At 38.5% G+C, this 22,520-nt stretch overlaps 1 protein-coding gene and 1 pseudogene across 1 annotated transcript in view; both read left to right on the top strand.

Moving 5' to 3' along the window:
- The window catches only part of MORC1 (MORC family CW-type zinc finger 1), a 213,858-nt gene that overhangs the window by 74,498 nt on the left and 116,840 nt on the right, over positions 1 to 22,520 (top strand). Inside the window, 1 exon segment of the mRNA XM_061192725.1 lies at positions 12,246 to 12,371. Coding sequence (XP_061048708.1) covers positions 12,246 to 12,371 — 126 coding nt within the window.
- LOC133093760 (uncharacterized) lies at positions 14,554 to 15,574 on the top strand (annotated as a pseudogene).

The raw sequence follows: 22,520 nt of genomic DNA, 5'->3' as shown, positions 1-22,520 counted from the left end.
CACCAGAATCACAACTAACTGTTGAACAGTCATTGACAGGAAGACACTGGAACTCACCAAAAAAGATACCCCACATCTAAAGACAAAGGAGAAGCCACAATGAGACGGTAGAAGGGGCACAATTACAATAAAATGAAATCCCATAACTGCTAGGTGGGTGACTCATAAACTGGAGAACAGTTATACCACAGAAGTCCACCCACTGGAGTGAAGGTTCTGAGCCCCACGTCAGGCTTCCCATCCTGGGGGTCTGGCAATGAGAGGAAGAATTCCAAGAGAATTAGTCTTTGAAGGCTAGCGGGATTTGATTGCAAGACTTTGACAGGACTAAGGGAAACAGAGACTCCACCCTTGGAGGGCACACACAAAGTAGTGTGCCCACCAGGACCCAGGGGGAAGGAGCAGTGACCCTTAGGAGACTGAACCAGACCTACCTGCTAGTGTTGGAGGGTCTCCTACCTGCTAGAGGCAGGGGGTTTCTGTGGCCCATGGCAGGGACAAGGTCACTGGCAGCAGAAGTTCTGGGAAGTACTCTTTGGCGTGAGCCCTTCTGGAGTCCGCCAGTAGCCCCACAAAAGAGCCCGAAGGCTCCAGGGCTGGGTCGCCTCAGGCCAAACAACCAACAGGGAGGGAACTCAGCCCCACCCATCAGCAGACAAGTGGATTAAAGTTTTACTGAGCTCTGCCCACCAGAGCAACACCCAGCTCTACTCACCACCAGTCCCTCCCATCAGGAAGCTTGCACAAGCCTCTTAGATAGCCTCATTGACCAGAGGGCAGACAGCAGAAGCAAGAAGAACTACAATCCTGCAGCCTGTGGAAGGAAAACCACATTCACAGCAAGACAGACAAAATGAAAAGGCAGAGGACTATGTACCAGATGAAGGAACAAGATAAAACCCCAGAAAAACAACTAAATGAAGAGAGATAGGCAACCTTCCAGAAAAAGAATTCAGAATAATGATAGTGAAGATGATCCAGGACCTCAGAAAAATAATGGAGGCAAAGATTGAGAAGATGCAAGAAATGTTTAGCAAACACCTAGAAGAATTAAAGAACAAATAAACAGAAATGAACAATTTAATAAGTGAAATGAAAAATACACTAGAAGGAATCAATAGCAGAATAACTGAGGCAGAAGAACAGATAAGTGACCTGGAAGACAGAATGGTGGAATTCACTGCCGCAGAACAGAATAAAGAAAAAAGAATGGAAAGAAATGAAGACAGCCTAAGAGACCTTTGGGACAACATTAAATGCACTAACATTCCCATTATAGGGGTCCCAGGAAGAGAAGAGAGAGAGAAAGGACCCGAGAAAATATTTGAAGAGATTATAGTTGAAAACTTCCCTAACATGAGAAAGGAAATAGCCACCCAAGTCCAGGAAGCGCAGAGAGTCCCAGGAAGGATAAACCCAAGGAGAAACACGGTAAGACACATAGTAATCAAATTTACAAAAATTAAAGACAAACAAAAATTATTAAAAGCAACAAGGGAAAAATGACAAATAACATAGAAGGGAATTCCCATAAGGTTAACAGCTGCTTTCTCAGCAGAAACTCTACAAGCCAGAAGGGAGCAGCATGATATATTTAAAGTGATGAAAGGGAAGAACCTACAACCAAGGTTAATCTACCTGACAAGGATCTCATTCAGATTCGATGGAGAAATCAAAAGCTTTACAGACAAGCAAAAACTAAGAGGATTCAGCACCACCACCTCTACAACAAATGCTAAAGGATCTTTTCTGAGTGGGAAACACAAGAGAAGAAGAGGACCTACAAAAACAAATGGAAAACAATTAAGAAAATGGTAACAGGAATATACAGATTGATAATTACCTTAAACATGAATGGATTAAATGCTCCAACCAAAAGACACAGGCTCGCTAAATGGATACAAAAGCAAGACCCATATATATGCTGTCTACAAGAGACCCACTTCAGACCTAGGGACACTTACAGACTGAAAGTGAGTGGATGGAAAAAGATATTCCATGCAAATGGAAATCCAAAGAAAGCTGGAGTAGCAACACTCATATCAGATAAAATAGACTTTAAAGTAAAGAAAGTTACAAGAGACAAGGAAGGACACTACATAATGATCAAGGGATCAATCCAAGAAGAAGATACAACAATTATAAATATATATGCACCCAACATAGGAGCACCTCAATACATAAGGAAACTGCTAACAGCTCTAAAACAGGAAATCAACAGTAACACAGTAATAGTGGGGGACTTTTAACACCTCATTTACAACAATGGACAGATCATCCAGGCAGAAAATAAATAAGGAAACAGAAGCTTTAAATGACACAATAGACCAGATAGATTTAATTGATATTTATAGGACATTCCATCCAAAAACAGCAGATTACATTTTCTTCTCAAGTGCACATGGAACATTCTCCAGGAGAGACCACATCTTGGGTCACAAATCAAGCCTCCATAAATTTAAGAAAATTGAAATCATACCAAGCATCTTTTCCAATGACAATGCTATGAGATTAGATATCAATTACAGGGAAAAAACCATAAAAACCACAAACACATGGAGGCTAAACAATACAGTACTAAATAACCAAGAGATCACTGAAGAAATCAAAGAGGAAATAAAATACCTAGAGACAAATGACAATGAAAACATGACGATTCAATACCTATGGAATGCAGCAAAAGCAGTTCTAAGAGGGAAGTTTATAGCAATACAATCCTACCTCAAGAAACAAGAAAAGTCTCAAATAAACAATCTAACCTTACACCTAAAATAACTAGAGAAAGAAGAACAAACAAAACCCAAAGTTAGTAGAACGGAAGAAATCATAAAGATCAGAGCAGAAATAAATGAAATAGAAACAAAACAATAGCAAAGATCAATAAAAATAAAACTGGTTCTTTGAGAAGATAAACAAAATTGATAAACCCTTACCCAGACTCATCAAGAAGAAGAGGGAGAGGACTGAAATCAATAAAATTAGAAATGAAAAAGGAGAAGTTACAACAGACACTGCAAAATACAAAGCATCCTAAGAGACTACTACAAGCAACTCTATGCCAATAAAATGGACAATCTGGAAGAAATGGACCACATTTTAGAAAGGTATAGCCTTCCAAGACTGTACCAGGAAGAAATAGAAAATATGAACAGACCAGTCACAAGTAGTGAAATTGAAACTGTGATTAAAAATCTGCCAACAAACGAAAGTCCAGGACCAGATTGCTTCACAGGTGAATTCTATCAAACATTTAGAGAAGCGCTAACACCCATCCTTCTCAATCTCTTCCAAAAAATTGCAGAGGAAGGAACACTCCCAAACTCATTCTATGAGGCCACCATCACCCTGATACCAAAACCAGACATAGACACTACAAAAAAAGAAAATTACAGACCAATATCACTGATGAATATAGATGCAAAAATCCTCAACAAAATACTAGCAAACAGAATCCAACAACACATTAAAAGGATCATACACCCTGATCAAGTGGGATTTATTCCAGAGATGCAAGGATTCTTCAATATATGCAAATCAATCAGTGTGATACACCATATTAACAAATTGAAGAATAAGAACCATAGGATCATCTCAATAGATGCAGAAAAAGCTTTTGTCAAAATTCAACACTCATTTATGATAAAAACTCTCCAGAATGTGGGCACAGAGGGTGCCTACCTCAACATAATAAAGGCCATATACGACAAATCCACAGCAAACATCATTCTCAGTGGGGAAAAACGGAAAGCATTTCCTCTAAGATCAGGAACAAGACAAGGATGTCCACTCTCACCACTATTATTCAGCATAGTTTTGGAAGTCCTAGCCATGGCAGTCAGAGAAGAAAAAGAAATAAAAGGAACACAAATTGGAAAGGAAGAAGTAAAGCTGTCACTGTTTGCAGATGACATGATACTATACATAGAGAATCCTAAAGATGCCACCAGAAAACTACTAGAGCTAATTAATGAATTTGGTAATGTTGCAGGATACAAAATTAATGCACAGAAATCTCTTGCATTCCTATACACTAATGATGAAAAATCTGAAAGAGTGATTAAGGAAACACTCCCTGTTACCACTGCAACAATAAGAATAAAATACCTAGGAATAAACCTACCTAGGGAGACATAAGACCTGTATGCAGAAAATTATAAGACACTGATGAAAGAAATCAAAGGTGACACAAACAGATGGAGAGATATAACATGTTCTTGGATTGGAAGAATCAACATTGTGAAGATGACTGTACTACCCAAGGCAATCTACAGATTCAATGCAATCTCTATCAAATTACCAATGGCATTTTTTATAGAACTAGAACAAATAATCTTAAAATTTGTATGGAGACACAAAAGACCCCGAATAGCCAAAGCAATCTTGAGGGAAAAAAAACGGAACTGGAGTAATCAGACTCTCTGACTTCAGACTATACTACAAAGCTACAGTAATCAAGACAATATGGTACTGGCACGAAAACAGAAATATAGATCAATGGAACAGGATAGAAAGCCCAGAGGTAAACCCATGCACCTATGGTCAATTAATATATGACAAAGGGAGTAAGGGTATACAATGGAGAAAAGACAGTCTCTTCAATAAGTGGGGCCAGGAAAACTGGACAGCTAGATGTTAAAGAATGAATTTAGAACACTCCCTAACACCATGTACAAAAATAAACTCAAAATGGATTAAAGACCTAAATGTAAGACTGGACACTATAAAACTCTTAGAGGAAAACATACGAAGAACACTCTTTGACATAAATCACAGCAAGATCTTTTTTGACCCACCTCCTAGAGTAATGGAAATAAAAACAAAAATAAACAAATGGGACCTAATGAAACTTCAAAGCTTTTGCACAGCAAAGAAACTATAAACAAGATGAAAAGACAACCCTCAGAATGGGAGAAAATATTTGCAAACGCATCAGTGGACAAAGGATTGATCTCCAAAATATATAAACAGCTCATGCAGCTCAATATTAAAAAAACAAACAACCCAATCCAAAAATGGCTGGAAGACCTAAATAGACATTTCTCCAAAGAAGACATACAGATGGCCAAGAGGCACATGAAAAGCTGCTCAACATCACTAATTATTAGAGAAATGCAAATCAAAACTACAATGAGGTATCACCTCACACTGGTTAGAATAGCCATCATCAGAAAATCTACAAACAACAAATGGTGGAGAGGGTGTGGAGAAAAGGGAACCCTCTTGTACGGTTGATGGGAATGTAAATTGATACAGCCACTATGGAGAACAGTATGGAGGTTCCTTAAAAAACTAAAAATAGAATTACCATATGATCCAGCAATACCACTACTGGGCATATACCCAGAGAAAACCATAATTCAAAAAGACACATGCACCCCAATATTTATTGCTGTACTATTTACAATAGGCAGGACATGGAAGCAACCTAAATGCCCATCGACAGATGAATGGATAGGGAAGATGTGGTACATATATACAATGGAATATTACTCAGCCATAAAAAAGAACGAGATTGGGTCATTTGTAGAGACGTGGATGGACCTAGAGACTGTCATACAGAGTGAAGTAAGTCAGAAAGAAAAACAAATTTCGTATATTAACACATATTTGTGGAATCCAGAAAAATGATACTGCTGAACTGTTTTGCAAGGCAGAAATAGAGACACAGATGTAGAGAAGAAACCAAGGGGGGAAAGTGGGGGCTGGTTGTGGGATGAATTGGGAGATTGGGATTGACATATATACACTAATATGTATAAAATAGATAACTAATAAGAACCTGCTGTATAAAAAAATAAAATAAAATTCAAAAAAAGTACCTTTATTTCCCCTTTCTACCTTAGTACTTGTTTAAATGGATAAAGGAATATTGGTTTAAAAATTGTTTTTCTCAGTACTTATTACTCATTTGACTTCTTGAATCCATGTTGTTAGTGAGAAGCCTGATGCAGATGTAATTATTAAAATTTTGTAATACTCGTTTTTCATGTGCATAGCTTTTAGGATTTTCTCTTAACCTTTAATAATTCCATAATGTGGGTCTTGTCTTTCTCTAATTCTTCATACTCAGCAGTTGGAATACTCTTGTAACTTATTCCTTTCATATGGGCTCTGCCTTCAAATAGATCCAGATCCAACCACTTATCATCTCCTCTGCTGTTACGATCCTGGTCATATCTCAAGCCACCCTCATATCTCACCTGGATTATTGCAGAAGTCCTCCCACTGGTCCACTGGTCTTCCTGCTTCCACCCTTGGCCCTGTAAAAACTATTCTACCCTTGCTCCTCTGTTGCAGCCAGAGTAGTCTTTTAAACAGTCTTTGTATAGAATTCTCCAGTGACTTCCCATTTCACCCAGAGAAAAAGTCAATGTCTGTACAGTGTTCTGCAGCATCCTGCATATTAGTCACCTATATTTCTCTGATCTTCTTTCCCCTTTTTCTCATTCCTCTCTAGGCACCCAAGCGTCCTTACTATTCTTCCTTGGATTTCAGCAGGAGACTAGTATGTGTTCTAAGTCTACCAACTTGATTCTAGCTATGTCTTTGATTTTTAAAAAAATATTCCTTTATATGATGTCATGGTCTGTCAGCAGAGACCTTAGGGTTAATTGAATGAACGGGCAGCATTTGCAGTCTAATGCCGTATCATATATTCTTTGTAAAGTCCATACAGAATTAGAAAATACGGGCACCATATCCTTGAATCCTGTTCTGTGGATGGAGTTGAAGGAGCCAGAACCTCAGGCTTACAGGCAGGTAGGGGCTGTGGATGGAGGCTGCCTGAGCCCGTCCGCTAATCCCCACCACTCCGCAGCAGTGCTGTGCATCCAACCACTCAGCCTTGGAGGCAGGAGGTACATTATAAAAAGCGTGGACTTTGTAGTCACTTAGAACTGGTCTCAAATTCTGGTTTCTTCCACTGAGTAACGGACTATAGATAGATTCATTTTACATTCACTCATTCAGTGGGTATTTATTGAGTGTAAGTATCAGGCCTTGCTTTAGGATCTGGGGATATATCAGGGAAGAAAACAAATATCTCTGCCCCCAGGTGGCTTGAATTCTGTTGAGAGAGCTTTCATTCTAATGGTGAGTTATTTGTAGTCTCTGAGCTTCAGTGTTCTCATCTATAGGATGAGGCGATTGCATCATCTACTTAATACGAATACTGTAGAAATAGAAGAGGCACAGTACTGGGCACGTGGAAGTTCTCAGTGCATTTTAATTCTGTCCATTCTTCTTCTCCCATAGCACTTCTTTCTAGCACTTACTATAATGCTCTGTAAACTAATTCAGTGCCTGGTACATAGCAAGTAACAAATGAATTAAGGTAAACTGAATTGAATGTCAATGTCTAGGTAATTTTCTAAGGATATTGCAAATACTTTCATTGGAAGGTGCTGGCACTTTCCGTAGTGGGTTCTACTGTCCTCCATCCCTGAAGATCATTGGGGACCTTTATTAGGATGAGAGAGGGAGTTTTAGGAAATTTTGTAAAGTGCTTCTGTTACCTTTGAAATCTTTTTTGACTTCCAAACTGTGAAGGCTTGATCACTCCTATAGCATTTTTCCTGATTCCCTTTTGGGGGGCCAGGATCATATGACCATTTCACTTGGTCTGTTATATATGCAATTGCCTTGTGCCCATGTTGTTTTCAATTACTTAATATCTTCTTAACATATTCAACTTTATGAAAAAATGGAAGAAACCACGGACTCTAGTGAAAAAAAAGGCATGTCATGGAATTGGCTGTTATCAAAAGGGCCTTTCTTGCCCCTGGAATCCATCATGGCTCAGGATCTCAGGCAACTAGAGGAATCCATCCAAAAAAAAAAAACAGCTCTGAAAGTAATGACATAATACGGAGTAATGGAGTTGAAATTTTGTGCTAAGTAATGTTTTGAAATTAGGTGTCATGTTGCCAGTGTGTTTCTAAATTGACAGTCATTGGGCAGCATTCCATAATGTCTCTAGTTTATGTCTTAACTGAGCTGGCTAGGAACACATCAAAAGTCACAGCTTCAAATTGTTATAATGTAGTGCTTGCCATACTATGGTTATGGCAGAAGCACTTTCATTACTTTGCGTAGCTTATAACTTTTCTTTTAAATTGCCTCTTTGAGTTGACATTTCTCTTAGGTATAATCTACCCTGAGATTAAATTTGGTTAGCCCCTTTATAGTTCAGAACTTAAACCAGTTAAAAATCTTTATGCACTTCTTTATATTCAAGATAATATAGGCCTTTTTAATTTCAACTTCAAGAACTCTTCAGAGATTTTATAGGGACTTTAGCAATAAATTTAGAAAATTATAAACCAGTTTTGGTTATAGTATACAGTATTTTCATGAATAGAAATATGGCACTTCAGAGATACTCCAAAAGGGATCTAAGTTATTCTGGTGCCCAGATTTTAGAGTTGTTTTCTCAACTATGGAAGGTAGCTCAGTGGTTGGACTGGATGGGAGTCTTGTCTGTGTACCCAGTGTAGATAAATGTGGAGGGTGTCCTAGGTCCAAACACCTTCAAGAGATTGTTCTTCCCCCTTCTTTCAGGAAAAGTGCTTTACATACTACCCTGTCCAGTAGGTCCACCAGGCAATGGTTCTTAAAACTGGTAGAGTTAACGAAACACCTGGATAGTTTTAAAAAAATTCACATTCTCAGACTCCAGCCACAGAGAATCTGACTCGGTAGATAAAGGAGATTTGACCTTGGTCATGAGACCCCTCTCTCTGGACCCTCTCCTACCCTTAACATAGTTTGGTGGTCCCAACACACCAATCCACCCATGATATGCCCCATATGGAGCAACACTTCCAACAGCAGGAGGACAGGGTAGATAGGCTGGGAGAGGAAAGAGGCCACACAGAGGCCACAGCCACAGCTGGAGGCTAAATTTGAGACTTTTTGAGAATACCCATTGCTGAGCAGGGGACAAGCACATAGATTACCCCAGCTCCTCCCATCATATTCCACAGACTATAAAGCCAGCTTCTGCCTGAAAATTTTCCCTTCTCAAGTCTGTCACGTGACGGTGTGTGTGTGTGTGTGTGTGTGTATGTTAGGGAGTTTGCTCTCTCTCTTCCTTTCTCCGTTTATTATAGCCAGTTAAATAGAAAGTAAGAGAGAAAGATTATACAGAGAGAGAGATATGGATACTTCTGGAAAACTTTAGGTTGGAAAAGACATTTAGGAGGAAACAAGAGACGAACACCTCTTGGAAAAGATATATGAAGCAGTTCCTGCATGATGGAGAGTAACACTATATTTTTTCTTAGATCTTCTGAAGATACCATGATGACGGAGTACATTTGTATCTCAGTTTCCCCAGTGGGTGGGTTTATTTGTAAACACTGGTAACATCATCACTGAAGATGATCAGTCATTAAAAAGTCTTATATAGGGAACCCTCTGTTGTTCATTCTAAATTAAGCCAAGGAAGTCCTGAATAATTATCATTTATTCAACAAATGTTTATTGATGAGGATGCTAGCCTCATGGAGGGTACAGCCTGTTGGAGATACAAGTAAGTAAACAGTCAACGACACCACAAAGTGGCAAGTGCTGTGGAGGGGGCCACAGAAGAAGGAGGGGAGCACCAGAGGAGAGTGACTCACCCAATCTTGGGGAGTGAGGGAAGGCTTTGAGAGGAAGTGCGATCTGAAGCGTGAAGAGGAGCTAACTGAAAATGGCCACAGAATTGAATGTGCCAAGGCTTGGGGGTAAGAAAGCATGACCCCATATCTGGAGAACTGAAGTGGTCCTAAATGGCTAGACTGAACCTGGCAGGAGACGAGGCTGGAGAGTTAAGTGGGGTCCAGATCATGAAGGACCTTACGTATCATATAAAGACGTTTGAAAGTGACATTGGGTAGCCTGTTTCATATACAGATGTCATATTTAGCCTTCTTTGTCTTTGTATCACTGACATGATAATAGCATAAGAAGTATTGCTGTTCTCTTTGTCACAAGTAAATGGGAACTTTCAAAAGTAGGTGTGTGTGTAGAAAAGGGTTAATGCTAGAAGTCTTGCTTGCAAGATTGGCCCTTGGCTGGCTTCTGGGAACTTGGCTGGTAAACAGTTCCCCTCACTGATAAAAAACTTTCTGTAACAGGTGAGGGTGACTCACTGTGCAAATAACATGATATACGCTGAAAATCTACTTTTCTTCTGGGACTCTGGAATTTTTATACATGCTAGGCAGAGGGTGTTTATATGACCAGCCCCAGTAAAAAAACAAAAACAAAAACAGAAGCAAAGAACAAACAACGATGAAAAAGCCTTGAGGGCCCAGAGTCTCTAATGGGCTTCCTGAGGCAGAAGCATCACACACACGTTGCTACATTTTCATAGCTGGGGAAAGAGTATTCTCTGTGTGACCCTGCATGAGAGGGGGAGAACACAAGAAAGCCACACAAGGATTCCTCCAGACACCACCTATCTTTTCCATAGGAGCCATTGTATATCCTTACTGCATCACCATGATAAAGCTTAGCCATGAATACAATTACATGCTAAGTCCCATGAGACCTTCTAGCACATCTTCCTAACATAGGGGAGGTCTTGAGGATCCCCAGCACACATGCTATGAATATTTACCTATAAATATTAATTGAATGAGTGAAGAAGTAACCTATTAAGAGGTAGACATATTAGTGTCCTTATTTTATATTTGTATAATATTTTTTTTAACCAAAACTTGTCTAACCCAGTTGGATCTCTCACCAAATTTCTCAAATTCTCAAACTTGTCTCTGAATTACTTTTGACTTTTACCTTCAAATGACAAAGAAGTGTTAGCTTTGAGGAGAGTGAAAAGAAGGAGCTTCTAGCTGTAAGGGCAATTTCAAATCAGGAGATCCAGAAAGGGTTTGAATAATGGCAGAAGTCCTCAGAATTTTTATAGTGTCCCAAGGTGACTTTTTTTTTTCTCTTAACAGGGGAGGACTTACTTGATTGTGCAGCTTCTGGTATACTAATAATTGACTACATTACTGTAGTCATGCAGATAGCCTTTCGTGTCACATTAAAGCTGCACTTGTATTTATGGAGTAATAGCCATGGACTAGATACTTTTATATAATTTATATTGGGAAATTCTACTGAAGGCTTTCTTTTTAAACAACTAATAGAAATTCCTGACTTCATAATGAGCTTCAGATCCTGCCTGGAGGAACTTACAACCAACCAGGAAATCCTTGGACTGTCTATGGATTTCGTCTTCATTTTTGTAAATTCCTTGGAGCTCGGTTCTTTCTTACTGAGTAACTGCCAGTAATGTGACCCCATTGAGCAGCCACCCCCCAACAGGCTTTATATTTCCTTTCCACCAACTTGCCTCCCTCTGGACTGAGGTAGGACTGTAAAAATGATAGGTTTACTGCTCCCTGCTTTCTATTTGTGCCTTGTAGCCCTTCCCTTGTAGACTTTTCTAGGACCCAGTAGATGAAGAGCACTGCTTCTTAAGCATGGCTGGGCCTGTTTTTGATCTTTATTTCTTGTCTAATTGGAGAGGATTTACAGTTCACAAGTAGACTTTAATATAGAAGGTCCCTGGAGTTGTTGGTATACAGCAACACAGCGACTTCTCAACAATGTGCAGTTTTACAAGGGTAGTTTTCTTCATAGGCTATTTATGTTGTTTCTGTTCCCATTTTATTGCCTTTCCATCCTTTATTTTTCTCTTTTCTTTTTCACTTATGTTATCAGACTTCTCCCCTCAGCTGGCCATTAATACTTATTTTAACACTTAACTGCACTTACAGAATGAAGTTTTATGCTTCTTGTTCATAATTTTCAAAGCAAATGAAACATTTTATTGTATTTCTCTGTTTGCAATAACTTCATGGAAATGTATTTCATTCATGCGGGCCTAGATTCATTTTGTTATGTTTGAGCAGGGGGATTGTTTTGTTTATTTGACGTGGTTTTGTCCTTCTGGGCTGATAGCCTAAATGAAAAGTATCTTTTCTATTGCTGATGTAAGTCTACTTTGAATCAGCTAGTTGCCAACCAGAGTTCAGTTCTAATCAATGTGTAGGTTATTCATGGAAGCCCTTGTATTTAGGGGTGTGTGAGTGTTGCAGGATTTGCTGGTATTTGTTGTGTCATTAGGTTTAGAAAAAAGTTCCTGAAGCTGCTAGTAGTAACCATTATGACTTGGTAGTCTTATTTTTTCTTCTCAAATAATGTCATTATTACATTGTCTACAGTATGGCCTTTGATATTTTCTTTTCTAGCTTTCCAGAGAGATGGTCATTCAGAGCCTATACATCTGTTCTGTATTTTGACCCTTGGATGAGAATATTCATTCAGGCCAAAAGAGTTAAAACAAAATACCTATGTTATTGCCTCTACAGACCCAGGTAACTCACTTTTGTTCAATTATCTTCATAGAGTTTTCATTTGTAAAAATACCTCCCACCCCAATTGTTAAAGTGATTTGATAGTAAGATTTTTACAATTTGATAGTAAGATTTTTACAATTGCAAATAAAATTCAAACTGCATTCTGGAAGGTTTGCTGAAGAGTAATCATATGAAACAAATATTGGGCCATGATAGTAACATACTGGAGTGAACACTCTAAGTTAGATGGTTCCCCCAAGTAGGAATATGTTATTTACTTCAGTGACTCCTAGGTGCTTTGATTGTAATGGGTCTATTAAAAAAATCTGTTCACTTATATTTTCTTTTTACTCAGATATATTTGAACTATTAAGTCATATACATATATGTGTATGTATATTTTATATATAGAATGCACATATGTATAGATATACATCTGGTTCACTTATATTTTAATTACCATTTATATTTTAGCATAAGCTTTTTTAAAGCTTACATTTGTATATTATATAACTTATCTTGCACAACTATGCATGCTATGAGAACAGTTTTTTTTTTGGTGTGTGGTGTGTGGGTGGTCATTCATTTGTTTTCTAAACATTTATCAAAACCTTCTGTTAGTCTGAGATTGTGCTAGAAAGATAAGATTAGTTCTAGTTTTCAGGAGTTTACTATCTACTGGGAGGAACATTTAATGCTTTTACATTGTCTATATGTATGCCTTCTGATATACATTGTTATTTAATTTTTGCAGTGACCCTGTGGGTTATGTTTTATCATCATTTAGAAATAAATAAATGTCAGAACTAGATAGGAACTCAAATCTTCTGCCTCCGAATTCTTTACCAATTCAAATTCCATGCTCCTTCCCCTATACCACACTAATTCTTTACAACAGACCCACATTTGTTATGTTGTCTTATTTCCATGAATAAGTAGTTGCTGTTCTGGGGCCTTGCAATCACTCATATTGATATTAATATTAAAAATTGTGGATCTCTGAAATGAATGCCCTGACCACACACGAATGGATTCCTCAAAAGCTTTACTTTTGATTTCTGATTCTACTGCAGGTCATATTTTGAAAAATGAAGTATACCAAGCCTGAGACTTACTCTATAAATCTGTTCCCTAATTCATATCAAAGTGATACTTCCTTTTCATCAGTCTCTTTCTTCTGGGAAGCACCAAGGGTCTCCTGGATCAATCAGTATAGCTGATCTTTGCAAATTAAATTATTCCTCTTAGTGAGTTTGGGTAAAAAATGGTTTAAGCCAATGGAAAATGTGGATTTATCTCTATATTCTGAGGGAATTTTATTAAATTGAATTTCATCTACCTAAATTACTTATACCAAGTGATGGCTGTTTCCCACCCTAGTATATTTTTTAATGCACCTTTCAGTGTAATATTCTTAGATATATCTTACCAGGAAGTAGATATAATATAAATATTGATTTTATTCCTTAGAAGATACTTAAGGAGGCTCTGACTTACATGGGGCTCTGATAAACTGTTAAGTCTGATATGTTTTGGGATCTACAGTATAGACAGGTTTAATTTTTCATAGCTTTATCCCTTAGGCTTAACTTTCTCTCCATGTGACTTATTTACTTGCATATTGTTTTTCTCACAGCTTCTCTGGTGGCAAAAGTTTTGTGTAAGAAATATGTGACGTTCTCTCCATGTTATCTCACCCCTAGTGGGGTGACCCTTACTTTATTTCTTCCCTAAAAGGCACTCTAGCTCCAATGGCTGTATGGAAACAAATTAAAAGCTGGGAATGACCCTATAGGACCAGAGTAGAAGCATGTAAAATGTATTAAAAATGATTAAATACTCTGTCCACTTGACCACCCAGGCTCCAATAAACTTCTAGACATGAACCCTGAACTATTATTTATAAGAATACATACCTATACTTTATGGTCAGTCGTTTCTCTATATTTTCGTAGCAAACAGAAAAAAGAAGATTGGATTTTAATTGTGTGGATGGACTTACAGTTGCTGTAGTTCCTTGACCCCAATGTCTCTAACAAGTTCAGAAGGGGACTAGGGGGGAATTTTTGGTGTCATGTCATTGGTTTCCTCCCTTAATCATATTCTGTTCAGTGTTTTTATCAATAGCTTGGGTGAAAACCAGGCATGTTTGAATTCATAATTGACCCTGAACTAGAAGGAGTATCTTATATCAGGCATAATGCGAACAAGATGTGAGAGAGTTGAAATACGAAAGATAAATGTAGTATAAATAACCTACAGTCCTGAATTTAGATTTTAAAAATCTATTGTGTTAATATACTAGACTTGGACAGTGATTTACATGAAAAAAATAGATGTTTTCATTGACCACAAGCTTAATCTAAGCTGATAGTGTGACAGGGTTGCTGAAAATATTTATGGAGCTTAGCGAGCAGCACAGGCGGTAGCCATCCGTTCTCCCCGCGCCCCACCGCGGGTCCCAGCAGCTCGGGCGGCGGTAGGAGCGGCAGCGGCCAGGCAGCCCAGCTTCGCGGAGGCGCTGCGCCCGCAGGCACCCGGCCCGCGCCCGCCCCGCCGCAACGATGCCCAAAAGAAAGAAACCGGCTCCTGCAAAAGTAGAAACGAAGCCAAAAAAGGCGGCAGGAAAGGATAAGTCTTCAGACAAAAAAGTGCAAACAGAAGGGAAAAGGGGAGCAAAGGGAAAACAGGCTGAAGTGGCTAACCAAGACACTAAAGAAGTCTCACCTGCAGAAAATGGAGAAGCTAAAAACGAGGAGAGCCCAGCTTCTGATGAAGCAGGAGGGAAAGAAGCCGAGTCTGATTAATATCACACACCTGGTCCTATCAGGGGTCCCTGTCTCCCTCCTTGTACAATCCAGAGGAATATTTTTATCAACTATTTTGTAAATGCAAGTTTTTTAGTAGCTCTAGAAACATTTTTAAAAGGGAGGGAATCCCACCTCATCCCATTTTTTAAGTGTAAATGCTTTTTTTTAAGAGGTGAAATCATTTGCTGGTTGTTTATTTTTTGGTACAACCAGAAAATAGTGGGATATTGAATATGGGAGGCTTTGGTTGTCTTGGGTGTCAGCTTAACCTTCCACAGATGGGGGGTAGCTTTTATATCCTGTAATACAAAGCATACTAAATGGCAATTTGGAGACAGTTGTGCATTTAATGTCTTAAACGCTTTAAATTACTTCTCTTCCCATGTTGTTTTTGGTAGAATTGTTTCCTAAAGGAAACCACTCACCCCTTGATCTTGGCTCTCCTGGGCAGAATTTTGTGCACTTTGTAACATCTTTCGTGGTAGTCCAGTTCTCCTAGTAACTGTTAATGTGCTGTGAACGATTGACAATTTGAGTATGTAGTGTATATGATATTAAATTGTGAATTAGTGGGACTTACGATGTAATAGCATATTAATATTTGAAGATATTGGTACTTGATATCCTGTGAAGGAAAATTTACCTCCAAATTTTAAGCTGGAAAGTCACTGGAATAACTGTTCAGAAAAGAATCACAACTACATGATTTTTTAGAGTTTTGGTACGTATATTGAGAATTGTTTACAAATTGAAATGTCTGTATGCGGATCCTTAAAACAACCAATAAAATCTCAATTATGAAAGAAAAATAAAGAAAAGAACAAGATGGTAATACTACCAATAAACCATGTCCTGCGTATACCATGTCTGTAGGGTGATCAGATGAGGATGCTTTAGGAGGGAAGGGGACTTCCTAGCTCACAGTATAAATTAACTATCTGGTTATCTGGTAGAGGGTCGTTGGTGGAATTGAGCATCATGCCGTGGATGAGAGAAGACACAGGGCCTGAGTGAAAACGTGAAAAGCTGCCGTATGATGGTTGGAATCCTAGAGGGCAGAACTTGGATGGCTGGATAGAAGTGGAAGACAGAGTTAGCTCAGCATGAGAGCGTTAGGCTGTTTTTGCAAGGCAGAGACACACAGATTACCTTTTTCTATCGGTGTTTGTTTATTTATTTATTTATATACATTTATTTGTTTATTTATTTATTGGCCGAGTTGGGTCTTCGTTGCTGCGCGAGGGCTTTCTCTAGTTGTGGCGAGTGGGGGCTACTCTTCGTTGCGGTGCGCGGGCTTCTCATTGCGGTGGCTTCTCTTGTTGCGGAGCATGGGCTCTAGGCGCGCGAGCTTCAGTAGTTGTGGCACGTGGGCTTCAGTAGTTGTGGCTCGCGGGCTCTAGAGCACAGGCTCAGTAGTTGTGGCCCACGGGCCTAGTTGCTACGTGGCATGTGGGATCTTCCCCGACCAGGGCTTGAACCCGTGTCCCCAGCATTGGCAGGCGGATTCTTAACCACTGTGCCACCAGGGAAGTCCCTCCATTGGTGTTTAATATAAGGATATTCAAAGAGTTCAAGGAGCTGGGCAACATACAGCACCCTTGCTGTCACGTTTGTCTCAGTGTTTCCATGACTGGGATGTTCTAGAGAACTGAAGCAACAGCCCAGTGTTGCTCAGGTTATACCTGGGCTCTGCTGAGCTGGCTTTGCTGTGTGTACCTAGTACTTGCTTCTCTAAGGATGGGTTTTCCACCAACAAGTTCAAAGCTTTCTTATTGGACAGAGTTTGGGGATAAAACACACCAGAAGTGTTTGATCACTTACACAGTTTCTTTTGGTTGAACACCAGTCCCTGGTCCAGTTAGCAGGTTTGACGTTCAGAATACTAAATTCAGTATGTCTAGGACGGCAAATTTAGTTTCTCCAGACACACATGACACGAGGTATAGCAACTCAGAATCGTGAGTGTGGCACGAGATTAATGAAGCAGTGGAAAGCACTCCCATCTAAGACGAGGACACATTTGTCCCTGAAAGAGCCTAGACTGTAGAAAGAAATATTATTTGGGAAAGTATTTCAGCTAGGTGATTTCTAAGGTCTTTTTCAACTTAAAGATTTTAGAAGTCTTGGGGTCTTGTTTATCTATATAATAAGACAGGCTAATATATGGCTATATTACTAGATCTTTGGCAACAGACGTTACTGATTTTCTTTGGCTTTGAATTCTTTAGGTTTAGTAGAGAAATAACTCTCAGATTTATGTAGGCATTAAATCTCTGCAAATTAGGACTAAGGAAGGACATGGAGTGGTCACCTTTGAAAGCTCTTTAAGGGTGATGGAGCCAAAGTATCTGTTTGAAGATCTCCATTCCTCATCAACACTGCTTTGCTGTGGACTCGTAATGCAGGAAGGAGCCCAAGTGGTATAGAATTGGAGTCCCCCTGCTTTCATAGGAGCGGCATGATCCTTATAAAGTTATTCAGGGACACTAAGTTTATGGTCTGCTGTTGACTACTCTGCAACACTATGCTTCTGGGACATTTCATTTTCCCCCCACTTCATTTTGGGGGGATTTCCCCAACTTCTCACATCCCACCCACCTATGTAGACTAATAATGTTTTAGAAGTGTCTCTTTTGTAAACTGTGCATCTTATGTATTCCTTCGTGAGTTTGTATTATCTTAAATCATTTAATCTTTCAATATAGTAAAGTAGTTGAAAGCAATATTTGGATCAGCCATGCTTGGATCTGAGTTTTGATTTTGTCATTTACTAGTTGTGGACAAGTAGGGCAAGAAACAGGGGTATTGGATGACTGTTTTATTTATTTATTTATTTTTAAAGGACCATTTGCCTTTTAATTACTTATTTATTTATTAACATCTTTATTGGAGTATAATTGCTTTACAATGGTGTGTTAGTTTCTGCTTTATAACAAAGTGAATCAGCTATACATATACATATATCCCCATATCTCTTCCCTCTTGCGTCTCCCTCCCTCCCACCCTCCCTATCCCACCCCTCTAGGTGGTCACAAAGCACCGAGCTGATCTCCCTGTGCTATGCGGCTGCTTCCCACTTGCTATCTATTTTACATTTGGTGTGTATATATGTCCATGCCACTCTCTCACTTCGTGGATGACTATTTTAGATAGGAAATCAAAGAAGTTACTTTTAAATAAATAACTTCTGAGCAGAAAGCTGAATAAACTGAGAAAGTGAATGTATTATCTATCTCTGCATAACAAATCACCCCCAGATGACTTAATAATAAAGTCGCCATGTGTTATGTCTCAGTGTCTGTGGCTCAGTAATTTGAGAGTGTCTTTGTAGGGTGGGTTTATTTGGGGATGTCCCATAAAGTTGGTAAGAGATTTTGGATGGGCTTGCTGTGGCTTGATGGGAGGTGGAGGACAGACTTCCAGGGTGGCTGACTCACATGGCTGGCCAATGGTTCCTCTCTACAAGGCCACTACACAGGGCCACCTGAGTATTTGTCGTGGTATAGGGACTGGCTTCCACCAGAGTGTGCAGTTCAAGAGAACAAAGTAGAAACAGCGGTCTTTTAGAACCTAGACTCAAGAGTCATCTACGATCACTTCCTCCATATTATTTTGGTCACACAGTCTAGATTCAATGTGGGAGGGGACTACACAAAGGCATGAACACCAGGAGGTAAGAACCATTAAAGGACATCTTGGAGGGTGGATACTATAGTCAATCATATAAGAATTTTATGGAAAGATGTTTCTGGGAAGAGAAGACCAGGTAAAGGCGGGGGGCGGGGGGGGGGCAGGCGGAAGGCTAGTATAGCTACAGCACAGTGATTGGGAAGAGGCCAGGTAGCTGGTGGCAGGTCCCATAAGGCCTTGAGCAACATAGCAAGAAGAGGTGGTTGTATTGAGAATGTAAAGACTTTGAGAGGAATGATGTTACTTAATTTTTTTATTTTAGAAGATTACTGTGGCTGCTCAGTAGAGAATTGATTTTATGGGGCAAGAAGGGAAGAAGGGAAATTAGGTAGGATACCGTTAGTATATTCTAGGTGAGAAATTATAGTGGCCTGAGCTGGGGTGGTAGTGGTGGAAGTAATGAGACCTGTTCAGATTACAGATATATTGTAAAGATAGAGCCAACAAGACCTGCTGATGGATTGGGTGTGAGGTGAAGAGAAAATGAGGAGTCATGAAAGCCTTCTAAGTTTTTTCCCTGAGCGAAAACTTGGGAATGATAGGGGAGGTGTAGGTGCGGGGATTAGGAGGAACGGTGATGGGATTCTTTCTACCCGTTCTGGACATACTAAGTTTGAGAGGTCTATCTGACACCCAGGTCTCGCTGTCAACATTATACTAGCCAGAAAATTCTTGATCAGTCCTCATTACATGTTTTGATGAATAATTTAAGGACTATAACAATTTTATAGTATGACTAATCAGGCAGACTCATAATTTAAAAAAGAAAATAATTATGATTGTGAATACTATAATGTAGTTGTGATTCATAACTGGGCTAATTTTTTCTGCATAACGAAAAGTTTAGAACTTTAGTTTTCTTTATTTGTAGTCTGTTTTTTCAACTTAAAATTTAAAAAAATATTTTATATTAGCCAACATGTTTTGGACAAATTTTATAAGTGTGAGTATTAAATACCCATGAAAGTTTAAATTTCTGTAGGTGATTCTGATTAAAATAGTTACTCAAAATGCTGTATTATGCTATACTCTATACTTCTGCCACATAAAATCTTAAAAATTACTCAATATTTTTTATATTTTTATTTCTCTTTAAGGGTTTATTTCTCTTTAGGGGATATAGATCTGTTTTGTTCCTAAGGTAGTAAAATTAATAAAAATTCAAACAATACAGACTTAGAGACTGGAGAAGATCAAATAACTAAAAGTCCCCTTTATCACTTGTCGTTCATTCTGTGCTCTAGCAATCCATAATCATCCCAAAGGAGAACCTCTGCCTGGAGTTTAATAAATACCCTTCTAGATCGTCTTCTACACATTTACACACACACAAACCACACACACACACAGTTTTTTTTTTAATATAAAATTATATGCAAGTTGTTTTTATCACTTACAAATGATCTCTTGGAGATCTTTTACTGTCATTGTTAAATATATTGTACTCTATGGTTTATTTAACTATTTATTGATGTATATTTAGGATTTTAGAGTTTTCATTGTTACAGTACTAAACTGGTCATGCTAGGGCATCATTGGACATATGTATATTTATGCTCATATGTGATTATTTCTATACAACAGATTACAGAAGTAAATTCTGTGTCAGGAGATAGGTACACCATTAATTTTGATGGGTACTGTTAACTTACCCTCCAAGAAGTAGAGACCAGTTTATTTTTATACCAACAGTTGTGTAAGAGTGTACTTTTGTGTGGTTCCAAATCCATACTTGCTATTAACGGTATTTTCTAATTGTATTTTTGCCATTCTAAGAAGCAAAACTTTTATATTGTTTTAATTTTTATTTCCCTCAATACTTTTCTTTGACCTTATGTTTTTAAACTCTTTTAGAAAGAAAATATTAAATAAAATATTCAATAAATTGGTAGAGAGCAGACATAAGCAAAATATTTGAATACAGTTTCACTGATGGAAGAGAGTAGGGAGGTAGAAGGTAAAATGTGTGAGGGAAAGTGGAGACCTAAAATGGGGCAGAAAGAGGCAGAAACAAGATGGAGACAGAGACCGCAGCCTCTGGTGGTGGGCACAGTTCAAGTAAACACAAAGTTTGGGAGATGGGTTTGAAGAGTTCTAACCATTGAGAAGCTGGAAGCCTAGTTCCAGAGGGGACACCGTTCCCTTGCAAGGAATGTTGCGGGGACTGAGGAACAGACAGAGCTGTATGGATTCTCTTCCTTGTCCTCCAGAGCAAGTATTACTCTGGCTCTGAGGCATTTGTACCTTCCAGAGTCCACTAGTAGGAGAAAATAGTTGTGAGGCTGATGGGGGCTTCTGACTGTAGATGGAGATTTCATCAGAGATTCTTTCTTTTATGAGAATGGGGAGATTTATGACGCTGGATTTACAAAGTTACATATATTTCTTAACTTTCTTTAATTATTGTGAGCAGTTGTAAAATTTTAAATGTCATCTGAGATGTACAGATCATCTGAGGCCAGGTTTTCTCGATGATGCAAACCACCGAGAGAGCATTTTTTGGTCTTTGTTGTTTCAAATTAAGCACTAATGCATAGTTGGCAGCTTTTATGCCACCTATACTTTCTATGGCTGTAAACACGTAGTCTATAAAAATGCTTGAGTAGTTTAATGCATATCATCTTTGAAGGATTACCTCATTGTTCAGTTTCTCCTTGATTTCACTTTGATTTTTTTAAAAAAATTTTATTTAAATGATTCAAACGAGATTAATTATGTGATTAATATGTGATTTTAAAAAACAAATGATAATTCCAGTACATAGGGACCAATGATTTCCTACTTTAAAACTTAGGTTTTGCTGTTCTCTAAATGTATTAGAGACTGATTTGAAATACACCTAGGTTATGACTTAAATGAATAATGTTTACTGTAAAAGAAAATCAAGGGAACAAACTGAGAATTGCCTTACCTTAGTTTTTTTTTTTTAAAACATCTTTATTGGAGTATAATTGCTTTACAATGGTATGTTAGTTTCTGCTTTATAACAAAGTGAATCAGCTATACGTATACATATATCCCCATATCCCCTCCCTCTTGTGTCTCCCTCCCACCCTCCCTATCCCACCCCTCTAGGTGGTCACAAAACACTGAGCTGATCTCCCTGTGCTATGCAGGAGCTTCCCACTAGCTATCTATTTTACATTTGGTAGTGTATATATTAGTCCATGCCACTCTCTCACTTCATCCCAGCTTACCCTTCCCCCTCCCTGTGTCCTCAAGTCCGTTCTCTACATCTGCGTCTTTATTCCTGTCCTGCCCCTAGGTTCTTCATATATACAATGGTATATTACTCAGCCATAAAAAGAAACGAAATTGAGTTATTTGTAGTGAGGTGGATGGACCTAGGGTCTGTCATACAAAGTGAAGTAAGTCAGAAAGAGAAAAACAAATACCGTATGCTAACACATATATATGGAATCTAAAAAAAAATGGTTTACTTTAGCTTTTTATGGCTGTTCCTTTCCTGTGCTAACTCTATAAATTTTCTCTGAAAGTGAACATTGAAGTCAGAGGTAAAGATACACAGTTAGTTATTATAACTTGAACTGTTCATTAAACCATTGAAGTAGATGAATGCAGGATGCCATTTAGTAAAGTTTTTTGCTTTCTTTTGTTTTTTGTTTTTGTTTTTTAGCATTAAGCCTTTTTAATGTGGGTAATTGGG

This window comes from Eubalaena glacialis, chromosome 6 (genome assembly GCF_028564815.1).
Source record: "Eubalaena glacialis isolate mEubGla1 chromosome 6, mEubGla1.1.hap2.+ XY, whole genome shotgun sequence".
In the NCBI taxonomy this organism is placed as follows: Eukaryota; Metazoa; Chordata; class Mammalia; order Artiodactyla; family Balaenidae; genus Eubalaena; species Eubalaena glacialis.
Note: the sequence above shows the minus strand (reverse complement) of the source record. Positions and strands in the feature narration are given on the sequence as shown.